We start from the raw sequence: 22,821 nt of genomic DNA, 5'->3' as shown, positions 1-22,821 counted from the left end.
CATTCAGGGCTTTCTGAGAGAATGAAACTGATTCCTTGCCCTTCTGAGCCTGTGCTTTGAAAACGAAATGGACGACCATCAAGTGGACAGAGAGGAGGCCAGGATTCCGTCCGATGCTGCAGAGGGCTGTGAGCTGATGGGCAGGAGCCTGGGGCTGTTAGGGACGGGGGAGGTCAGGGAAGGTCCCTTGGAGGCTGTGACATTTCAACCAAGACCTGGAAAACATGAGTGAAAGAAACCAGCCACAAAAGGCCACATGTTTTATGATTCCACTTCTATGAGATACTCAGAACAGACAAACTCATAGGCAGGTTGGTGGTTGTGGGGGCTGGGGGCTGGGGGCAGGCATGACTGCTGATCCAGCCCCGGATTCCCTTTTCGGGGTGGAATGTTTTGGAACTAGATAGAAGTTGCACAACCTTGCGAATGCACTAAACGCCACCGAATTGTTCAGTTTAAAATGTTAACTTTCTCTTATGTGAATTTCATGGCAATTTTAAAAACTGCCAGTGAGTCTGCCCTGTGCAGAGGACAGGTGGGCGTCTGAGAGAGGGGAGGAAGGGAAAGATCAGGGAAGTGGGCGCACAGTGCAGAGGGGATGAGGAAGGCGGTGGGCCCTGCCGTGTCCCAGCCTGGACTGGACACATGACCCTCATGGCGTGCGGGGGACTGGGGGTGAAGTGCCTGGGCCTGCCGGGATGGGGATCTCACACACACACACTCCCACCCATGTGTGCACATGTGAAACAACCCACACATGCACACACGTGTGCTTGGGGCCTGAGGGGGGACATGGAGTGCACACACACACACACACTGTATGTACATGACCCCTCAAATTTCCCTGTACGTGGCGCGACCATGCCCTGTCCTGAGCACTTGGGGGATGGGAACGAGTGAAGCCACCTCTCCCCTCTCACAAGCCTGCTGGTGTGGGGCCAAGGTCTGAGCTGGAGTCCCTCCTTGCCCCATCTCTCCCTGCTGCTGTGCAGACACTGGGGACAGCCCAGCCTTCCCTCCCCCATCATACTATAAATTCTGAGAAATCCTATCTGTGGTTTGGCTGGCCCCTCCCCCACCCTCTAGCTGGGCTGTCCTGGCCACTGTCTTCCTGTTTTGGGGCCCAGGTTGGGGGGGGGTGGTGTAAAGGGGACTAAGGCTAAGACCTGACCCCCAACCCCAGCTGGGGTCCCCAGACACAGGAGAGGGGGCTCTGCCCTGCCTTTGAGGCCTTTGCATCACTTCTCTGTGCCTCAGTTTTCCCTTCCGTAGAATGGAGATAACAGTTCCTGCCAGGCAGTTAGGGCAGACTCTGGCAGGAAGAGCAGCTGGCTGCTATTTTTACCCACTTCCTGCACCTTGCTTTCCCTTGCTCCAGCCTCCGCACTTTTACCCTCGCCGTGGCCCCACCCAGGATGCTGCTCTCACTCCTGTCGCCTGTCAAACCCTGGAATCGTTCAGATCCCAGTTCCTCCACACATGGGAGGACAGTGGGGCTGGCTGGGTGTGGGAGGCAGGGGACCTGGGTGTGAGTCCCAGCTCTGGTCCAGACACACTGGACGGCCTCAGACGGGGCCCCGCCTGGCTCTGTGCCTCGGTTTCCCCAGCCAGGCTCTGACGCTCTATGGTGCTTTGCCTCCCTGATGAATGAGCATCCTGTGGGCTCTGACCCCACGCGCTGCGCCCCAAGCTTCCTCTCCCCTCTCCGTCTGAGACTCCTTCCTTGGCTGCTCTTGACACACACTGTGAAACTCTTAGAATTTATGATGCCCAAGGTTTGGGGACCTCTAGAGACCCACTGCTAACTCTCCTGTTTCTGCCCCTTGGCCCTCCAAAACACAGCTTGAATCCACCCACTTCCCACCTGGGCTGCCAGCTGCCTCCTCAGGGCTCCCCCAATCCACTTGGCTGCTCTCACCACGCCCCTTCCCTGCTATCCGCCCTCTCACGTCTCCTTCTTGCTTCTTGAAGAAATCCCAAACACTCCCTGTGACTGTCAACAAAATACAGATCTGGACTCAGTCGGGACAGCTTTCGTTCAGAAGGGTCTGTGTCCCAGCACTCTGATTGGGAGGCCTTCAGGCCTCTCAAGAGTTAGGGCAGAAAGTCGTCTTCTGTTTTCTGTTAGAGAGAGAGAGAGAGAGAGAGAGGGGAGGAGAGGAAGGAACCCGGTGTGGAGGTGGGATGAAAGGATGAAGATGGGGGAAGGGACAACAGATAGGAGGATGTTCCACAGGGGACTGCCTGCCTGTGCTCAGGAGGGGCTGTCCTCGGGCAGGGTGGGGGCGATGGACCACAAAGTTCAGAACCTGGAGGACAGAGAGGAGCTTCACCAAGGCTCAGTTAACAAGCACTGTGTTATGATTGGTCAGTGGGGACAAGCAGCCAATCACTTATGAGGCAAAGAATGGGAATCTGAGCCAGCCTTGTCACGGTAAACTGGCCAATCCGCACTAAGATTCTCCTGGGAGGGACCCATCAGGTGGGTGGATGGATGAATCCAACTGTCCAGCTACAGCTATCTCTTACCTGTCTACCTATCTGTCTTATCATCGCTCCGTAGTTACCTGTACATCACTCTATCCCCTATCGATCACCTATTTTTCCATCAATCATACATCTATAGTTCTGTCTCTCTATCTCGCTCTATAGCAACACATATTGATGTAGAAGACCATATAGATGACAGATCTAGCTAGCTATATATTTGTAGGTATCTATACAATATTTACATGCTTAGCTATATGGATGTATACTGGTATCTAGCTATATATCTATAATATCTGTTATGTGTTATATACCTATATAGATACCAATTTAAATCTACTTATCCATTTGTGTGTCAGGAGGCCAGAATGAGAGAGAGGCGAGAGAGAGGTGTAGAAGGCCCATGATGAGACATTGCTGATGGAACAGGGTCACCAAGCAGTTGTAAGGAGCTGGGGAAGGGCCAGACCTGGACCTGGAACCCAGAGGAGGGCCTTAAAAATGGATATGGCTGCCACGAAGTGAACGGGGAGCTGGAGGTCTGGAAACAGACCATGAGCCTCTGTGTTCTCCACAAGTTCTGGTCCAGACACACTGGACGGCCTCACACGGGGCCCCGCCTCAGAACCTCTAAGAACAAAAGGGAGTCCCTGAGTACTTGACTTATAATACATTTATTTTTATAATACATTTATTTAACAAGTGCCATAAGCAGGTTTGTCCTACTGCAGCCCAGGTGGGGATTAGATTTAGGTGGAGGGAACAGCTTGTGCAAAGGACCTGAGGTCAGAGGGAAAGAGCTGAGTGGCAGGGAAAGAAAGAGGCAGGTGGAATGGTACGCAGACTGCCCCGGGAGCCGTGGGGGTCAGTCAGCCGGCTTTGGGCCTTTGGTCAGTGGGGTTCTGGGAAAATCCTTTAGTTCCAGGCGTCAAAGGATATCGAGCAGGAGGGCAGCATGGTCAGATTTGCTTCTTGCTGAGAGATTCACGGGGTTCCGAGGTGGGGGGCAGACTGGAAGGGGGAGGGGAAGCACTGGGTGCCCCTGCATTGGAGGGGGTGGTAACCTGGGCTGGGGGAGCATGGGGCTGTGGAGAAGGGGATGGAAGGACTGAGGCCCAGGAGGTAAGATGACTCGCCTGCAGATAACTGCCCAGCATGTGCGAAAGCTGTGCCCACTCACTGTCCACTGGCAGGGTCAGGCATCAGTGGGGTTCTGGGAAATCAATTAGCCCCCGATCTTGAACCCTGTCACCAAGCCCAACCTGCCCTCCCCTTACTTCCCCACATCTGGCAGCCACATCTGTCCCTGCAAAGTCCCAAGAGGTCCCAGCTGACAGCTGAGGGTGAAGGGATACCTGGGGTGTGTGTGTGTGTGAGAGAGAGAGAGAGAGAGAGAGAGAGAGAGAGAGAGAGAGCATGATCCTGCTCAACCCAGAATTCCCCGTGTGTCAGGAGTTAAACTTGTCCTCCTCTGGGTTGGGTTGAATCTGCTGAGCTGGCTGAGGTGTGGGCTGGTCCCTCTTGCCCCCGGGGCAGAGGCCTGGGCAGGGTGGGCCCAGCAGGTGCAGGTGCCCCACCACAGGTGGGGGCGGTGGTGTCAGTGATTTCCTGGTTTCTGTGGGAAGTGGGCCCTGTGGCTTTGCTTCTTGACAAGCCCCTGGGCCGTGGTCTCCAGGAGCCTGTCCTTCAGGTCTCTCTTCCTGGGCCAGCCCCTGGGTTTCTGTGTCCATGGGCTCAGATTGGGGCCGGGCAGGGGAGGCATCCCCAGGGCAAAATTCAAGGGGGTGTCCCAAATCTCTGAATAAAGGAAATAGTACTTTTCTCTCTATTTTTTAATTAAAATATATTTGATCTATACCCATGTTTACATTTAAGGGGTACAACATTGAATTTGAACACTTTCGTATTATAATACAGGTGCCATATTAGCATCATCGAGCGCCTTCACCACTTTTCATGACCATCCTTTCTTTCTTGGTGGCTGCAATAACGCAGTTTGAGTCCCTTGGCCAGGCGGAGGGTTGCCCGCGCTCACCCCACTGTGCGCAGGTCTCGGGACTTGGGGATTATCACGTGTCAGTGCAGTGATTTTGATCGAGATGGCCTCCCCGCCACTCAGTTCCCCTCTGGGGGAGTGTGGGGCGCAGTGACAGCGAGGACATCGTCCAGGTTGGGCCACCCTCACCTCTGTCCAAGCCCAGAAGAGTTTCGGCACCCCGGAAAGAAAGCCTGTACCCATCGGCTTCCCTCCCCACTCGCCCCTCCCACAGCCCTGGCATCAGTGTGATATTTTAACAATCAAAACCAATGAAACAATGTTCAGATGAATAAGCTTCAAAGTGAAGCCCAGCTCTGACGTTGCACTTTTAGGCCCCGTACCACTCAGCAAACCTTAGTCCCCACCCCATGGTTTGCTTGGCAGGCTGATCTGCTCCGCCAGAGATTTCCTCTCCTGGGCTCCCCAGTGGCAGGATGTCTGGACCTGGGGTGAGAGGTGGGTGGGCACTTGGTGGTCCCCTGTCTGCCTAAGCCCTTGGGCGAGGGCCTCAGTGGCCAGCGGCTGGTGGGAGGACTTGGGGATCCTCTTTGGCTCTCTCGCGTCAAAATGGCAGCCTCACCACCATCTATTTGGCACTTACTGTGTACTGAGCAAGTCCATGTTATGCATTCCTCAAAACGGTTTAAGAAATTACTTCTGCGGAACCATTTGCACTGTGAAACTTCCAAACAAAACCTTAATATCCATAGTAAGTGAGAGTAAATGTGAACAGCACCCCTCCACCTCCACCCCAGCCAAACCCCAAGGTCAGCAGCCGCGTGAGTGAGATGTGTCCTTCCATGCTTCCCCAGTGCCTGGGTGGTCTCACTTGATCCTCATGAAGCCCCCTGCAGTGAGCACTGACAGCACCCTCACTTCACACGTGTGTTGAGTGAGGCTCAGAGAGGCCAGGTCCCTTGTCCAAGGTCACACAGCGTCATGTGAGAGTGTATACCTCAAACCCAGTCCTGTCTGACTCCAATGCCAGGAGGAAAAGAGGGAGGGGTCCCTACCTGGGAGGATTCCTCGCAGCTCAGCCAGTGCTGTGTCTCATTCACTCAGTCACTCAGTGAACACCTTCTGGGCACGACTGTGTGCCAGGTCAGTGGTGCACATGGGGCCCTGCCCTCCCACCATCCACTGACAAGGAACCCAACAGAAGTCAGACGGGCACAGCTAGGGAGAGGGAAGAAAACAGAGCTGCCGGGATGATGCCGGGAAAGCTGAAGTGAACATCCACATTTTAAAAACCACATTCACGCGATTCAAAAGTCTCATAGCTCAAAGGGCAGGCAGTGAGGAGTCTGCTTCTCACATTGGTGCCCAGGCCCTGGTGACCCCCCGAGAGCATCCACCCTCAGTGGAGGGGACATCACTCCCAGGGGGTGAGGCTGGTTCGGGGTGAGTCTGTGCCTGAGTGTGAAGTGCAACTACACACGGAACATGTAAACAGGTGTGCAGCAGGTCTGGGTGTGAAATGGGCATGGGAAGGTGATTAAAAGAAAGTCTCAAAACAATTGCTCATTAGGGTGTCATAATGAAAAATCTTGCGAAACTGTTCTAGGAGCAACTCTTCAGGTTTCCTGTGAGATCTCCCAGAGATATTCTAGGCATTTTCAAGAAAATACCTGTTTGTTCCTGTTTTTACATAAATGATAACGTATCACCTGAAACTTCATTTTTTCACTTTAAATGTATCTTGGTGACCACTCCACATCAGTGAGCAAGGCTTGCAGGTTTCTTTTTTACAGCTTTTTTTTAAAAAAGTATATTTAATTGATTATGTTTTTACAGTTGTCCCATTTTTTCTCCCCTTTATCCCCTTCCACCCTGCACCGCTCCTCCCAGCAGCACCCTCCCCCTTAGTTCATGTCCATGGGTCATACATATAAGTTCTTTGACTTCTCTGTTTCCTGTACTATTCTTATCCTCCCCCTGTCTATTTTGTAACTACCATTTGTGCTACTTATTCCCTGTAACTTTTTCCCATTCTCCCCATCCCTCTCCCTGCTAATAACCCTCGATGTGATCTCCATTTCTGTGATTCTGTTTCCATTCTAGTTGTTTGCTTAGTTTTTGTTTTCAATTTTTTAGGTTCAGTTGTTGATAGTTGTGAGTTTGTTGTCATTTTACTGTTCATAGTTTTTGATCTTCTATTTCTTAGAGAAGTCCCTTTAACATTTCATACAATAAGGGCATGGTGATGATGAACTCCTTTAACTTTGCCTTATCTGGGAAGCCTGTTCTACAGCGTTGCAGTGTTCCTCCGCGTCTGTACAAACTGACTTTGGCTGTTCTGGTGGATGGGCACCTGGCGTTGGACACACAGAGCGCGGGGTGCCCGGGCAGGGCGCACCGGACCACTGCATTCGCGTCATTTCGCACATGAGCGATTGTATGGGAAGAAGAAATTCTGGGAAGTGTGACAGCTGGGGCAGAAGGTGTGTGTGCTTTTGTCATTTATGTAGATATTGCAACGTGTCCTGTGTTGGATTTGTACCAATTTCCTTCTTCGTCATCAGAGTAAGAGAGTCAGTTCACCCACAGCCTCACCTACGGGAAGTGTTATCAAACCTTTGGATCTTCTCCAATCTGATGGATTAAACTGGTGTCACAGTGCAGTTTGAATGTTCGTTTCCCTTAGGAGGTTGAAAATCTCCTGTGACTAATAACCATTTGCCTTTCTCTGTGAGCTCAAGGTTTGAATTCTTTGTTAACTTTTTCTTGGATTGTTGTAATATTTTTGTTATTGTTTCCAAGGGCTCTCTCTATATTGGACATTATCCCTTTTTGTTATCATTTAATGTATACTCTGTGATTTGTCTTTTTTTTTTTAAATTATTTACTTCATTTTTTAACTTGTCATTTGGCTGGGCCTTGTTCAGGGTGATCTTTACCTTGTAGATTTTCTTTTGATGTTTACATGAGGTCAGTTGTTTTAATCATTCCTTTTATGGCTGCTGAGGTTTGAGTCCTCCTGGGGACAGGGAATGCCTTTGATAAGGCAGGGGTGAGAAGGAGCAGTCCAAGTAGAGGAAACAGCAGGAGCACAGATCCTCAGGAGGCGGGGGGCCCAGCGTGTATACTCGTCAGGGGTCTCCAGAGAAACCGAAGCAATATGATGCATAGAGAAAGAGACGTATTTTAAGAAACTGGCCACATGACGGTGGAGGCTGACAGGTCCACAGCCTGCAGGGCTGGCTGGCAGCCTGGAGACCCAGGGGGCACTGCAGCTGGAGTCCCAACGAGTGTGTTGGCAGAAGTCCTCCTTGCTTGAGTCTTTGGTCTGGTAGGGACTTCAACTGATTAGATGAGGCCCACCTGCCTGGTGGGGGATCATTTGTTTTACTCAGTCTACTGATTTAAAATTTAATTCGTCTTAAAAAATACTTTCAAGGCAACATCCACACTGGCACTTTATCATATACCTGGGCCGCTAGCCTAGCCAAGTAGACACACAAAATTAACCTCACAAGTCCACTAATCACCGTGGCACACACACATCCCCTGGGATGATCGTTCTGGGAGCCCAAATTTTGTGGTACCAAGTGTTGGGTCCCTGCTTTTCCAATGGTGTTCCTACATGACCCAGAAGGCCAGGAAGGCGCACGGTGAGGCCAAGATGGGGCTCTGAACCCACACGAAGAGAACAGACTGGAAGGGTGTATGTGAGCGCGGGAGAGGGAGACCCGGGTCTCTGGTGCTCCCAGTGCCCGGGGTGGGGGGTGGGCAGGCGGAGCGTGCAGGGGCTTGCCTCTGTCTCGGAGAGGAGGTGTGATCTAACAACATACTTGGGTAGTGAGTTCCCATCCCTGGAAACGTGCAGGTATGATGGGCACCTGTCCTGAGAGCTGTAGAGGAAATTTCTGCCCCGGGTAAGGTTTGGAGCTGGGGAACTTTAGTCTGTTCTAAAAGAGAGTTCACCCAGCAGCCTAGGCGTGGCGGGGGTTTCTGCATCCTCCTCACTTCCTGTAGCATCGGGGACAGCCAGTCCCACATCCCTTCTGTGTGTGGGTGGCTGGCAGTGTCCTGACAGCGCGGTGTGGGGTGGGTCTCTCAAAGTCTGGGATGTGTGGTTTGCTGCAGTCATTGTGGTTCTTAATTCGAGGCCCTCAGGGTCTTGAGCTTGAAGGTGCTGCCCCCTTGTGGAAGGAATGAGATGATTCCCCTCACTACCCTGGAACCTCCTGTAAGTTCTTGCTGATTCGCTAGCTGGCCTGGTTGGGGGGAGGTGAGGTAGTGGAGTCCAACTCTGTGTGTTTGTGATCTACAGATTTTGGCCTGACTGTGGGGTCGTCCCCTCCAGCTGAGGACAACCCACTGGCAAGGAATGGGACTGGAGCCTCTGTCCAGTCCCCAAGACATAGTGGGACATGGTGAGTGGGGATAGCTAGGGCCCTCACCCACCCCCATTTCCTTTTGGTAGATGTGGGGGATGGGAGGAAGAAGTCTGGGGGGACAAATCATGCAGAGTCTATGCACTTTGGGGGATCCTTCGGGGGGCCATCGTAGGGGAGACCCTTGAGGAGAAAAACATACATCTTTTTGGTGGATGTGGGGCTCCAGCACTAGATCAGGGGGCTCAGGGTGGGCTCAGAACACCAGGATGTCAGGGAACTTTGGATAATCAGGTGGGGGAAACCAACAAGGGGGCGGATTTTCACTCAGAACCAGGCCTGTCTTGGCAAGTTGATTTTGTGGCTGTGTTTTGGGGAGATTGGAAAGAGGACTGATTATGAGGGTGGATCTAGTGGTTGGAATGCTTGTAGAGAGATTCTTGGAGGAGGCTGGAGGACCTGGGACATGTGCCTTGGGAACTAACAGGTTATGCATGGGTTTGGGGTCCTTCCTGGGCATTTCAAGGGAGTGAACTGGGGGGCTTGGAGCAGGGTGTTGAATTACTTTCCAGTGCAAGCTCCTCATTCCACACATGCTGTCCCCGCTGCAGTGAGTGCTGGTCTGCTACTGGGAAAAGTACTTGAAAAGCAGATTTCATGACAAATGTCAAATCGCATCGAGAAGGTCCAGCTAAATGGTCTGCCAGCAGACCTCCTGGAATGTCCCCTCCCTCCGATAGCATCTGACCTCATTGCCAGGACGGGCTGAGATTCTAGGAACTGACCTCCAGGATACGTAACTGGACATCCTCAGAGGGTGGAGTGCTGAAGCCAAGCTTTGGCTGGGATTGGCTTCCAGTCACAGTTCATCCTCTGTGCAGTCTTGCCCGTCGCGCTTTCTTCCTCCCACCCTATAAAAGCAAAGTGTGAAATTGAACTCAATGATAAATGAAGCCTTCCCTTGTTGGAGAACTACCTTTGATCGTTTGCACTTCTACCCTCCCTCCCTCTGTCTGGGAATAGAGGTGACCTTGACCTAGGATGTCATCAAGCAGATGTAGGTCCAGGACAGAAAGCTTGAGGTCAAGGTCAGGACCTTCTCCAGATCATCTCTCCTTCACCGTCTTGTAAGGGCCCCTAGCCTTTCTGTGTGGAGTAATTTTAGTTATAGGGCTTTGCATTTCATCACTTTGAATATTTTGTGACAATACCTTCTGGCTTGCAAAGTTTATGTTGAGACATCTACTGAGTTTTATGGGAGGTTTTTTTGTTTTTACTATATTTAACATGGCTATTAAATTTTTTCTTTTAATTCTATAAAATGGAGTGCTACTCTTGGACATTCTGGTCAAATTGTGAGTGAAAATAAAACCCACAGCAAGTGCTCAGGAAAAATTTGGCCTAACCTAAGGAGCCCACCCTAAACCCCTGCCACAAGATGCAGTAAACACTCGCCACACACACGCATGACGAAACAAACATCGCCCCGGAGTCCCGCCACTGCTTCGCAAATGCTGTGAGCTTGCCTACTGACAGAATCCGAAAAGGACTAATCTCAGAAGAGAAGTCAGAAGTCAGGATAATTTACCAATTAAGAACATCCAAAAATCAAAAGATTTTCTGCAAATTTCTCATCGATGTGTTCTGTTATTACTTCAATACGTTAGGGAGACTTTTTCAAGGAAGGTTGTTTTAAAACTCACTTTTTCTTTACCGGGTTACAATGTAAGATGTGTAAAGAATAATCAGTCTAGCCAATAAATGAACAGGAGATGATGGAACATGAATGCCATTATCCTTAAATCCCTCCTGGACTAGTGAGTCAGGCAAGAAACAGATGACTTTGAGCTCACGAGGCTGATCTGATTGCCTGGACACCATATCGGTTTCATTAGGCTGGGACCTCTGACACCTGTCAGCCCCTGCTATTTATTGAAGAACCAAGGCCCACCCAGCAGGCCAGTCCTTACTGACAAGTGGATGTCTGGCCTGCAGGCTGGGGAAACGGGCTCAGCACTGCCTGTGCCTCCTGTTTGCAGGAGGCGAAGGGAAAGACAGACTGCCGCTGGCTCTTCTCCCACCTTGTTGTATCCTCGGAGCCGGGCGGTGAGGACCCAGGGAGAGATGCCCATCAGCTCTCCCAGGCAACAGTGACGCCTGATAACACCTCCCTGGAATGGGACACTCCCCACTTAGCCCACAACAAGGACTTTTGTCACCCATGCAGCGGTGACCACTGGTCAAGGGATGAAGGCTCTGGGGGGAGGGGTTACATTTCCACAGCAGAGAAAATGAACCGCAGTGGGAGTCACATGCCCTCCGTCGGAAATGTGCCTCAGCGGAGCACAAGAAAACAATTACGCTCAGTTTTTTTATTTTAAGAATTTATTTGAAAAAAACAGATTTAAATGGTAAATGGCTAGACATCCTCAAGGGTAGACTTTTATAGAGAAGATGCAGTAGCAAAGCAGGCTATTGCATGGCAACTGTAATTGAAAAAAAAAAAAACGTCAAAAATCGAAACCTAAGGACAAGTCACAAAGCGCTACCTAGGGTTTTCCAAATAAAGCAAACACTTAAGCTACAGCCATCAGTTACGCTTGGTTCTTACCCCCGGGAACGGAGGAGGAGCATCGGCATGGGAGGCTCCAAAGTGCGGGCCATCCGAGCCCAGTGTGTCCTGAGTGAGAAGAATGGGTGAAGGAGTCTGGTTCATTATCATTGTTGTTTTAATCCCCACCCAAGGACCCGAGGATGGAGATATATAGGTGTAAATTTTAGAGAGGAAAGGAGAGAGAGAGAAACACTGATGTGTGAGAGAGACGTTGATCGGCTGCCTACTGTAGGTGCCCCCACTGGGGATCGAACCCGCAACCTAGGCATGTGCCTGACCCCTCAACCTTTTTGGTGTAGAGGATGATGTTCTAACCAACTGAGCCATCCGGCCAGGGTGAAGAAGTCAGTTTTAAAATAAAAGTCTACTTTCACTCAGGAATGGCCAGGCCAACAGATCAGGTGATGCACCGCCATTGAAAAGGTCGCTGGTTTCTCACAGCTTCTAAGCAAGGGCACACGGCCCCCTGGGGGCCGGGCAGGAGGCCCCTGCGGCAGTCAGGAGACAGAGGGAATGGGCAGAGCACATGGGCAAGAGGCCAGATTGTGGTCTCCACAGGACGACATGGAGGATGCAGGTGAGCAAGCTTAGCACGGACTTGTCTACATTTTAGTGGATTCTGGGACTTAGGGACTGGCCCTGGTTGTCTGGCACCTGACCCTGGGGTGGTCAGAGCAGGGGCACAGTGGCCCCGATATCAGGGTCCGCGAATGAGGCGGCTGGGGGTGCGGGCTCTGGACGGTGGGTCTGCACGTGAAAGGAGCCCTCACGGGGCAGTTGTTGGCCGTCTCCAGGAATCACCCACGTTTTGTGCGCTCATGCACGGGACTATTACACCCACTGTCACACCCACAGTATGTGATCATCATGCCCATGTATAATGCGCATCCTTATTTTCCCCTCAAAAATCGGGGCAAAAAGTCCACATCACACATGGCAAAACACGGCACCTAACTCTGGGAGGGGCAGTCTCTTCCCCAGCAAGACCCCAGGATATCAAGACGTCAAACACACAGAATAGAAAGACATGGTTGATACGGCATTCCTGCGTGTGCCCCAGCTTTTTTAGAGTTCACACGTGAGTGACACCACAGTGTCTATCTTTGACTCACTTCACAAAAAGGCCCGGAGATTTCCTCCACGCTGTCGCAAATGGCAAGACCTTCTTTTCTGTGCTTGGCCGGCAGTACCCTAGACCCAGCACACCGCGTTTGCCACTTCATCCGCCGAGGGGCACCGAGGTCATTTCCATCTTTTCTGTTTTGTGATTTTGATGCTTTGGCTCTGTATGTGTGCTTTTCATAAGCCTGAACTATTTTGTAATTTAAAATTTTTTAATTCAAAAAATTAATTTAGAAATAAAATAATCCTGTCGTTTCAGCCTCACTGGGCTTTTCCTTTCTCACCTCCCAGATGCCTGCAAGGCTGCAGAGGATGCTGCCCACCCTGGAGTCTGCTGACCGGCAGCATCAGCCGCTCCTGGGAGCTTGTGAGACACGCAGATTCTCGGACCCGCCGGGACCTGCTGAATCAGAGCGGGACAAGAACTCTGTGTTTTAACACACCCTCCTGGAGAGTCTCATACACGGTTAAGCACGAGAACCCGCTGGTCTGAGCAAACTGCCTCATTCATGACCCTGGTGTGAGCTCCACTTACACTTTGAGATCTCCTGGGAGCTTTAAAAAAATCGCCAATGCGCGGCCTCCATCTGCAGAGATTCAAATTCGATGGATGGGTCTAGAGTGCAGCCAGGAAGGCGAGGCTGCTTTTTTGAGCTCCCCTGGTGATTCTAATTTGCAACAAATTTGTGAACTCCTTAGCTAGTAAAGGAAGCCTTCAGGGAAGGAAGGGAAAGGAACTGGTGGTCTTGGATGCCCCCTGCTGATGAGAGGCGGTACATCTGGCTTCTCAGGGGCCTCAGATGTAGGTGGAGAGAGGCGCTGCTGGTCTGTGTGTTAGCGGCACACCTTTGATATCCGTGCAAGAACTTCTCTCTCAAGAGAAGTGCCTGTTTAAGTCCGTAGGTGTGTGTCAAAGCTGTTGCTTGGGTGTTCCCAGTTATCGCGTGCTCACACACGTACACACACATGTGATGCGGATCCCGTCCCCAGGATCCGTGTGTTGTGGCAGCAGTGGACAAATTCACACGGACTACGGAGTCCTGTGGAGAAAAGGGAGGGCATGGCGGCTCTCCAAGTGAGAGAGGGGGCCTCGACCCCCGCCTGGACAGGCTTTTATTGTTTTTCTAGATAAGTTACATTGAAGATGATCCTTATTTACTGTGCACAGGTTCGCTTTAGGTGGTTACAGAAAACAAAGGAGAGGGTGTTGCTAATTACAAAAAAGAGGGAGGATATTTGCAAATGTAAAGGGAAAAGTGGTTGAACTGGCTACACTTGTCCTTGGAAGGCTTAGCATAGATTTTAGGAAGTTACTTTAAAAATATGCAGTAAAAGTTTGCTGCCTCAATTCAGGGTGGGGGAGTTTTAGCAAAAGCAAGTCTCAAAGCGGCCTAGGGAGAATGAGGGCGTGATTCCCCACGGGAGAACCTATCCGTGGGCGTGGGTCCTGTGTGCCAGACCTCGCTTTCCACTGGCCTTTCCGAGTGGGAGCTGGGCTCACGCCACGCAGAACGGTCTCTTGTACACATGCATGTGAGTGCAAAGACCACACTACAAAGTACTTACCTCGTGCCACCCATGGGCCTAAACACTTCACAAAAACTCATCTTTCCTCATAGCTGCACTTGGAAGTCAGAACTATTATTCCTCCAAGTTTACTGACAGGGAAGCTGAAGCCCAGAGAGCCCCAGCCCCCGACCCCACGGTTTCAGGCAGACAGTAGACCTCACAGTTCTCTAGACACAGCCAGTCACGACTCCCTGGACCAACCTCCGCACCGGCTGTGTGACTTCCGGCAAGTTAGTTCACCTCTCTGAACCTGTTTTCCCATCACAAAAAAAAGGACCTCGTACCCGTTTCTCAGTCCTCAAGTCGCAGTGAGAATTTATCCGCCCCCACACCAAGCTGTCAGCTCACACCCCCTGTCTCTGCCAAGGCGATTCTTCGAAGGGAAGAACATGTGTATTATTTTGTCTCACGTGTCTAAATCCACCACAACACTCTTCCGTGGGTCCATCCTGGAGATGTGCTGCGTGAGGTGCAGTAATTGTCCTCTTCTGCCAGAGGCCGGGCCCTGGACACAGTCTACCAGTTCTTTGTGGAACAGTTCATTTGAACTGAATGTCTCTCTAATGTCCGGCTGATGCTTGAAACTCTACTACAACCTCACTCTGATTAGGATGCGTGTGTGTGTGTGTGTGTGTAAATTACATTTGTATATGTAATAGGATACATATGTGTGTATGTATATATAATTACAGACAATAACGAGTGTTGACAAGAATGTGGAGAGAGCGGAACCCTCTACATTGCTAGTGGGAATGTCAAATGGTATTGCCACTACGGAGAACAGTGTGGTAGTCCCTCAAAATATTAAAAATAGAATTACCATGTGACCCAGCAATCCCACTTCTGGGTTTATACCCAAGAAAGTTGAAAGCAGGGTCCCTGAGAGACGTTCACAGCGGCATTGCTCACAACAGCCAAGGGGGGATGCAGATAAGTGCGTGAACACAGGGTGGCCCATCCACACAGTGGAGTACGAATCAGCCTCGGAAAGGAAGGCAAGTCTGACTCGTGCTACAGCACGGCTGAACCTTCAGGGCATATGCCGAGCGAGTAAGTCAGGGAAGTACAAGTCCTGTGAAGCCTCACATTTGTGCGGATCTAAAAGTGCCAAACCCATAGAAACAGCAGGATGGTGGTTGCCGGGAGTGGGGGCTGGAGAAGCGGGGAGACGCTGGTCAAGGGCACCGACGTCTGGGTGTCTGATGCGCAGCGTGGTGGTCACCCTTAATAATACCGTGATTTATACTTCCAAGTTGCTAAGGGTAGATCTTCGTTGTTCTCACCACGAAGGGAATGGTGATGATGTGAGGTGGTGTGGCTGTTAGCTAACTCCACAGTGGAAATCCTCAACACATGTACCCCTTGAACTCACACAGTGTTATGTGTCAGTCGTATCTCAATAAAGCTGAGAGTGCCTGGACCTTCGATAAAATACTTGAGTAAATGAACGTTGCCAAAAGAACGCATTAGACCACAAATAAAAATAATCAATTTAATAAAAAGTCAACCTCACTCTGGCCACGGTAATAAATCTGGACATAACTTTTAGGAAATTTAGCCTCTTTCACTTTGCGTGTTACATTCGGCGTGGGAGGGAAAATCAGGGAAGGCTTCCAGGAGGAGGCAGTATTCCACAGAGATTTGAAGAGGCAAATTCCTGCTCTGCAAGAATGGGTCAGCGAGGCTGCTCCAGGCAGCAGCAAGAACAGAAGCAACAAAGTGCCTAGTGCAAGGTGTTTGTGCCTCTCCTTGCCTTCCACGCCAGCCTGGCTTCTGTATCTTCTTGGAAACCAGAAAGCCACAGTAGTGGACCACCTTCTGATTAATATTCAGAGGATCACTAGTTTAATGTTCTGGGGAGGCTTCTGACCAGCTCTCAATATACACTATAAATAACTTCAAGACAAGGAAGCAGGAGGATTCCTGGGACTTCCTGGATTCTGAAGGGCAGAGCTGGGTCAGAGGTCCCTTCTCAGGAAACCTCTATCTTCCTCCAAATTTGCCACGTTGGTGGTGGTGGCAGGGGTGGTGGTGGGGGGATGCAGAATAAATGGGCGCCCTGGGAGCTTTCTGGGGTCCCTCCCTGCCCCCACCCCTCCCCCCCTAGCCTCGAATTGTGAAGTCTTCTGAAAGGGGCCAGCAAGCAGCTGATGTCACAGACCTGCCCCCGCCCCCCATCTCTGCCTGTGCCTGCCCCCTGCCCATCCCAGGGGAAAGTGGTCAGCCTTGCCCAGGAGCCCACCCTGCCTCTGCAGTCATGGATGCAAATCTCCCCAACCTCTCTGAGCCCCAGTGCTCCCCAGAGGCCCCCAGGCCCGGCAGGACTCCTAACTGACTCCTGGTGAACAAGACCGTACAGGAAGGCATCCCCAGCATGGTGGGCGACAGGGTGCCCCCAAAGGCCAGCGCAGTGGTCATCGACATGGGCACAGGCACCTGTAAGATAGGCTTCGCGGGGCAGGCTCGGCCCACCTACACCGTGGCCACCATCGTGGGCTGCCAGCCCCAGAAGCCAACCACCACGGGGCAGCCGGTGCTGGCGACTTTCATTGGCGAGGCCGCCCGCGCGCGCCCAGATCTGACGCTGCTGCAGCCGGTAAGGAATGGCATCGTGGTGGACTGGGACGCGGCAGAGCTCATCTGGAGCCACCTGCTGAAGCATGACCTCCGTATCACCCCCCAGGACCACCCACTGCTGTTCTCCGACCAGCCCTTCAGCCCCGCCACCAACCGCGAGAAATTGGTGGAGGTGGCCTTCGAGTCCCTGCGCTGCCCGGCCATGTACGTGGCTTCCCAGTCAGTGCTGTCTGTGTACGCGCACGGGCGGGTCAGCGGGCTGGTGGTGGACATAGGCCACGGAGTTACCTCCACGGTGCCCGTCTTCCAGGGCTACCACCTGCCCCACGCCACCGAGCGCCTGGACCTGGCGGGCACCCACCTGACAGCCTTCCTGGCGGAGGTGCTGCTGGGCCCCGGCTGTCCGCTGCGGAGGCGGGACCTGGGCACCGTGGAGGTCGTCAAGCACCGCTGTTGCTATGTGGCCCCCGACTTCCAGAAGGAACAGGCCCGGCCAGAGCGGGAGTGCCGGCAGAGCCTGAGGCTGCCGGACGGCCGGATGGTCACGCTGGGCAAGGAGCTGTTCCAGTGCCCAGAGCTGCTGTTCAGCCCCCCGCAGAGGCCTGGGCTGTCGCCCGTGGGCGTCCCCACCATGGCCAAACAGAGTCTTAACAAGGTGCCTCCGGAGGTTCGGGGCGACGTAGCCCAAAACGTGCTGCTCTGCGGGGGCTCCTCGCTCTTCGTGGGACTGGAGGGCCGCTTCCGCGCTGAGATGCTGCGCATTCTGCCCCTTGAAGCGCGCCTGGTGGTGGCGGCCCAGCCCGCCCGGCACTTATCAGTGTGGACTGGGGGCTCCATCCTAGCCTCGCTGTGCGCCTTCCAGTCCTGCTGGGTCCCGAGGGAGCAGTATGAGGAGCAGGGGCCCCAGATTGTGTACCAAAAATGCAACTGAGTGGGCGAGGGGCTTGGGGGCAGCGGTCAGTAAAGCTTCTGCTACCCAGTCATCTTGGCCTCGCCGTCCCTCAGGGCCAGTCTGGTCCACTCCTGGACCCACCCACATTCCCGCTAAGTCTGTCAAACCTGTCTCCCATGATCAGCACCCCCAAGGCACCCTCATTCTAAGACCCCCCCCAAACTCACCTCCAAGACATCCTCGAACTTGGACCCCTTTGTTTCTCACCCCACCATCCCCAGCTTTTGATATAGTCCCCCAGGATTCCCCTGGGCTTCAGGCTCCCCAGTTCACCCCATTGACATGTCCATTGAGGACGGCCAAACCCACTTCCACAGTCTGTTCCTGTCTGAAGAGCTCATACCAGAATGCTCCAACCTCTTCCCCAGAATCTTTCCGTTGGTGTTCCAGCCCCCTGGTCCACCCTTGTCATCTGTCCCCTATTCCTAATGCCTGCAAACACATGGCACCCCACCCCCCAGAATCAACGTGGCGGAAACATCCCTGGTTCCGAGCACCCCAGATTTACCTCCTGGTTGGTTTCCCCTTTCTGATTATCTAAATTTATGCAACTTTGATGTTTTGAGCACTCCCAGGGTCCCCCTCATAAATGGCAAACTCCCACATCTACCACAAAGACCCATGTTCTGCTCCTTAAGTGTCTCCTCTACAATGCTCCCTACTGACCTCCAGTGCCCACAGCCCATTCCCCAAGTTTCACCCTCCCACCAAATGCTGCCTTCCCAGCATGACTTCTTCCCCCAGACTCTTCCTTCTATCCAGAGACCATTCCGCATCCGCACCTTCAAGAACACCATGTTCTGAGACCCCAGAGCCCCAGGTTAGCACCCACTGCTCTCAGCTCAATCCCTTGCCGTAAGTCTGCCCCAGAAATACTCCCTCATGGCCCACCTCACAGTGCAGCTCCTGACCCCATTTCTCAACCCCTCCTGAAGGCTCCTGTGGTGGTGACCCCACTAATGTCCTAGGCCATCCCCTGTGTTCTGAACCTCAAAGACCCTCCCCCAGGTTCACCCCATGATGAATATCTAGGACACCACACCCGAGATTTCAGTCTCCCCAGAACCGACCCTCAGGGCCAGCCCTTTGGCCCCATCCTGTTAGTCAGACAATAGGCAGTGACCTGGGGCAGGTACCCCAGGTGGGGGCACCACCTGGACACTGGCTCTCCCTCTGCCCCCACATAGGTCCCCGGGAGCCTATTGCCCTGGGCTGTTGGTCCTCCGCTCCTTCCATTCTGCTAGTAGTTGATTCCAAGTTCAATCCCCCCTCCCAGACCTTGCCCAGCCTGCTCCTGTTACCAAACTCAAGGGGTTCATACCTCGGGGTGTTCTATTCAGGAATGAGATGTGGTGTCCTTAGGTAGTTTTACTATTTACATGCAGCAACTAAAGAGCACAGGATGCACATCCAAAGCTCTGCCTCTGTGAGGGGAAGCTTAGCCACTGCTTCTGTATATACTATTTTGTTAGTTACATGTTGAGTCCTTCTTGGCAGTTAGCTAAACTTATCTTATTGGGCTCTGGTCAAGCTCATAAGGTTACAGCTGAGTCTGCAAAATACTGTTACTTTTAACATTTAGCAGGAACAGCATTTAGTAAGAACCTCCCAGACCTAGAGACCTTTGTCCTGTCTAACATTCCTGAGATTCCACCCCGGGGGCCTTCTCTGGAACCTGTCCTGAGGATTCCGTAGAGGTCTCTCCCACCCATCCTTTCCTTGCAGGGGCCTGGAGTCCAGCCTTGTAGGAGGCCAGGCATTCTCCTCACAGGGGGCCACAGGCCTCTGCTCCTCCCTCTGCCCTCACCCTCAGCCACCCTGGAGTCTTGCTGAGGGCGGGGCCGTCTCCCTCAGATCCTGCAGCACAAGAGAAAGCAGAAACCTCATCGTTCAGCCTGGACACATCTTAGTTTATCCACAGAATGGGCACAAGCTGTCCTCTCCTCCCCTCTCCAAGGTATCATTTCTTCCTCCCTTCATTCATTCAACCCGTCAGCATTTATTGAGCCTCTCTTGCAGCCTCCCTTAGTTCTCCCGAGGCTTCCTGTGTGCCTGTGACTTACCTGCCACCTCTGTTTATACGCAGGCATTTTCTGGAGGGGAAGCTCATTTATCTGTGGAGCATTAGGCCACCCCTCCCACATCTACTATCAGACAATAGGTGAAGGTGAGGCCCTACCTACCCCTACCCACCCTGTTCCAGTGTGTCCAGTCCCATTCCTGGCCAGCAGGTGGTCCTCAGCAGGAGGGAGGGCCCCACAGTTAGGCCATGGTTTGCAGATCACAAACATGCAGGACTGGACCCCATGCCTCACCTCCCCACCAACCAGGGAGCTTCAATCTGTAGCATCCCCAAAAATCCTCAGGAAGTGATAGGGAAGGTGAGGGGAAACTTATGCTTCCCACCAAGGGCAGCGCCTCCAAGCTCAACATACTGAGAGCCTTGAAGTTCAAACTACAGTGATTGCAACAAACCAGTCATCCCAGACCTCAGGAGAAACCCAGCTCACACCATGGTGCCAGGACACCGCCAGCCACCCACACACAGAAGGGATGTGGGACAGGCTGTCTCCGAAGCCACAGGAAGTGAGGAGGATGCAGAAACCCCCGCCACCCCTAGGCTGCTGGGTGGACTCCCATTTAGAACAGACAAGGTTCTCCAGCTCCAAACCTTGCCTGTGTCATCAATTTCTTCTACAGCCCTTCAGACACATGCCCCTCCCATTTGCACACTCGCAGAGATGTAGAGTTTACTTAAGTCTGTTGTTAGAAATCACCCCTCAGCCCAAGAGTCGTGGGTAACCCTCTGTGCTCTCTGCCTGCCACCCCTCCATCCAGAGCACATAAAGCACCGGAGACTCTGATCCCCTCTGCGCCCACACACTCCCCTAAAAAATACTACAACAGTCCATGAAAAAGTTAACAAAGAATACAAGCCTCGAGCTCACGAAGAAAGACAAAGAGTGCTTACAGGAGAAGATGCTCAATCTCGTAAGGGAAACAAGCACTGAAACTATACTGTGAGACTGAGCATGACCTCCAGTCAAGATGGAGGCACGGGTAGACGCACTGCACCTCCTTGCTTAACCACAGAAAGAATTACAACTAGACCTCAAAACAAATAACACCCAGAACCGTCAGAAAATTGAGCTGTATGGGAGTTGGCAACCAAGAATTTAAAGAAGCCACGTTCATCCAGATGGGTAGGAGGGATGGAGAGGCCTGGAGACGTGGTGTGCCACAGAGAGGCGGTGGTGGCAGCATAGGCAGCCCCACATCCACCTGTGGTGGATAAAAATTGAGAGGATACCTTAGGAGTGAGCAATCCCAGCCCCAGGCCAAACTGCATAGCCCAGGGTTCCACCACCAGGAAGATAAATCCCCATAAGTTCTGGCTGTAAAAATCAGTAGGGGTTGGGGCGGCGGAAAAAATTCCTGGATTTTCAAGAGTCTCCACTTAAAGAGCCCACACAGACTTAAAACATATGCAGACCCACCCCCTCTGGGATTCAGCACCAGGGAAGCAGCTGGAAAGGCGCCAGTCACATACAGGGAGCGGGTGAAATGATTGGAAACAGAGTTCCAATCAAACCACCAGGCAGTTCCAGGAGTTCCAGGCAAACCGCCAGAAGCCAGGCAGCAGCACTGTCCCCTCTCGGTGCCCTCCCCCTATACAGAGCCACATGGCAGTGAAGTGGGTTGCCTTGCCCTGGCGATTAGCTAAGCCTCCGCCCCACACAATTTACAGGTGCCTTTTCTACAACACGCCACACTACTAAGACAGGGAGTCAAAGCAGCTCTACCTAATTAATACACAGAAACAAACACAGGGAGGCTGCCAAATTGAGGAGACAAACAAATATGGCCCAAAAGAAAGAACAGAACAAAACCCCAGAAAAAGAGCTAAGCAAAACAGACATAGCCAACCTATCAGATGCAGAGTTCAAAACACTGGTGATCAGGATGCTCAGGGAACTCACTGAGTACGGCAACAACATATAAAAGACACAGGAAGTAATGAAGATGACATTAAGTGAAATAAAGAAAAATCTACAGGGAACCAACAGTGGAGGGGAGGAAGCTGGGATTCAAATCAGCAATTTGGAACATAAGGAAGAAATAAGCATTCGACCAGAACAGCAAGAAGAAAAAATTCAAGAAAAAAAAGACAGTATAAGGAGCCTCTTGGACATCTCTAAATGTACCAACTTCCAAATCATAGAGGTGCCAGAAGGAAAAGAGGAACAGCAAGAAACTGAAAACTTATTTGAAAAAGTAATGAAAGAAAACTTCCCTAATTTGGTGAAGGAAATAGACATACAAGTCCAGGAAGCACAGAAGAGTCCCAAACAAGTTGGACCCAAAGAGGACCACATCAAGACACATCATAATTAAAATGTCAAGGGTTAAAGATAAAGAGAGAATCTCAAATGCAGCAAAAGAAAAGCAGAGAGTTACCTACAAAGGAGTTCCCGTAAGACTATCGGCTGATAACTGGTAGGTCCAAAACAGACAGGGGGATGTCAAGAATCGTATAGGAAATGGAGAAGCCAAAGAATTTATATGCATGACCCATGGACATGAACTAAGTGGGAGGGATTACTGAAAGGAAGGGGGGTACCGGGAAGAGGGGGGCAAAGGCAGAAAAGTTGGGACAACTCTAATAGCTTAATCAATATAAATATATATTTTAAAGAGGAAAAAATTTACCCTATAATAAATCCTGTTATAACCTAAAAAAAATTAACAACAAACCTATATGTGCTACCATCTGAATCCCCCAGATTGGTGAAGATCCAAAAGTTTGATAAAGCACATTGGTGCAGCTGTGACCTTGATGAGGAAAAAGGAAACTGGTACAAATCCAACGCAGGACACGTTGCAGTATCTACTTAAATGACAAATGCACACACACCTTCTGACCCATATCACACTTCCCGGAATTTCTTCTTCCCATACAATCGCTCACGTGCGCAATGACGTGAATGCAGTGGTCCGGTGCGCCCTGCCCGGGCACCGCCCGCTCTGCGCGTCCAACGCCGGGTGCCCATCCATGGGAACGGCCGAAGTCAGTTTGTACGGACGCGGAGGAACACTGCAACGCTGTAGAAAAGACACCTGCAAG

The 22,821-nt window shown here is 51.8% G+C and overlaps 1 protein-coding gene across 1 annotated transcript; it reads left to right on the top strand.

Moving 5' to 3' along the window:
* Window positions 1–16,424: 16,424 nt before the first annotated feature.
* ACTL9 (actin like 9) lies at window positions 16,425–17,675 on the top strand. Its single transcript, XM_024569326.2, is given in 1 exon segment — window positions 16,425–17,675. A coding segment is annotated over 1 exon segment (1,251 nt).
* Window positions 17,676–22,821: the final 5,146 nt, after the last annotated feature.

This window comes from Desmodus rotundus, chromosome 9 (assembly GCF_022682495.2).
Source record: "Desmodus rotundus isolate HL8 chromosome 9, HLdesRot8A.1, whole genome shotgun sequence".
NCBI classification, from domain to species: Eukaryota; Metazoa; Chordata; class Mammalia; order Chiroptera; family Phyllostomidae; genus Desmodus; species Desmodus rotundus.
The sequence above is the reverse complement of the archived record's forward strand: the minus strand, read 5'-3'. Positions and strand labels throughout refer to the sequence as shown.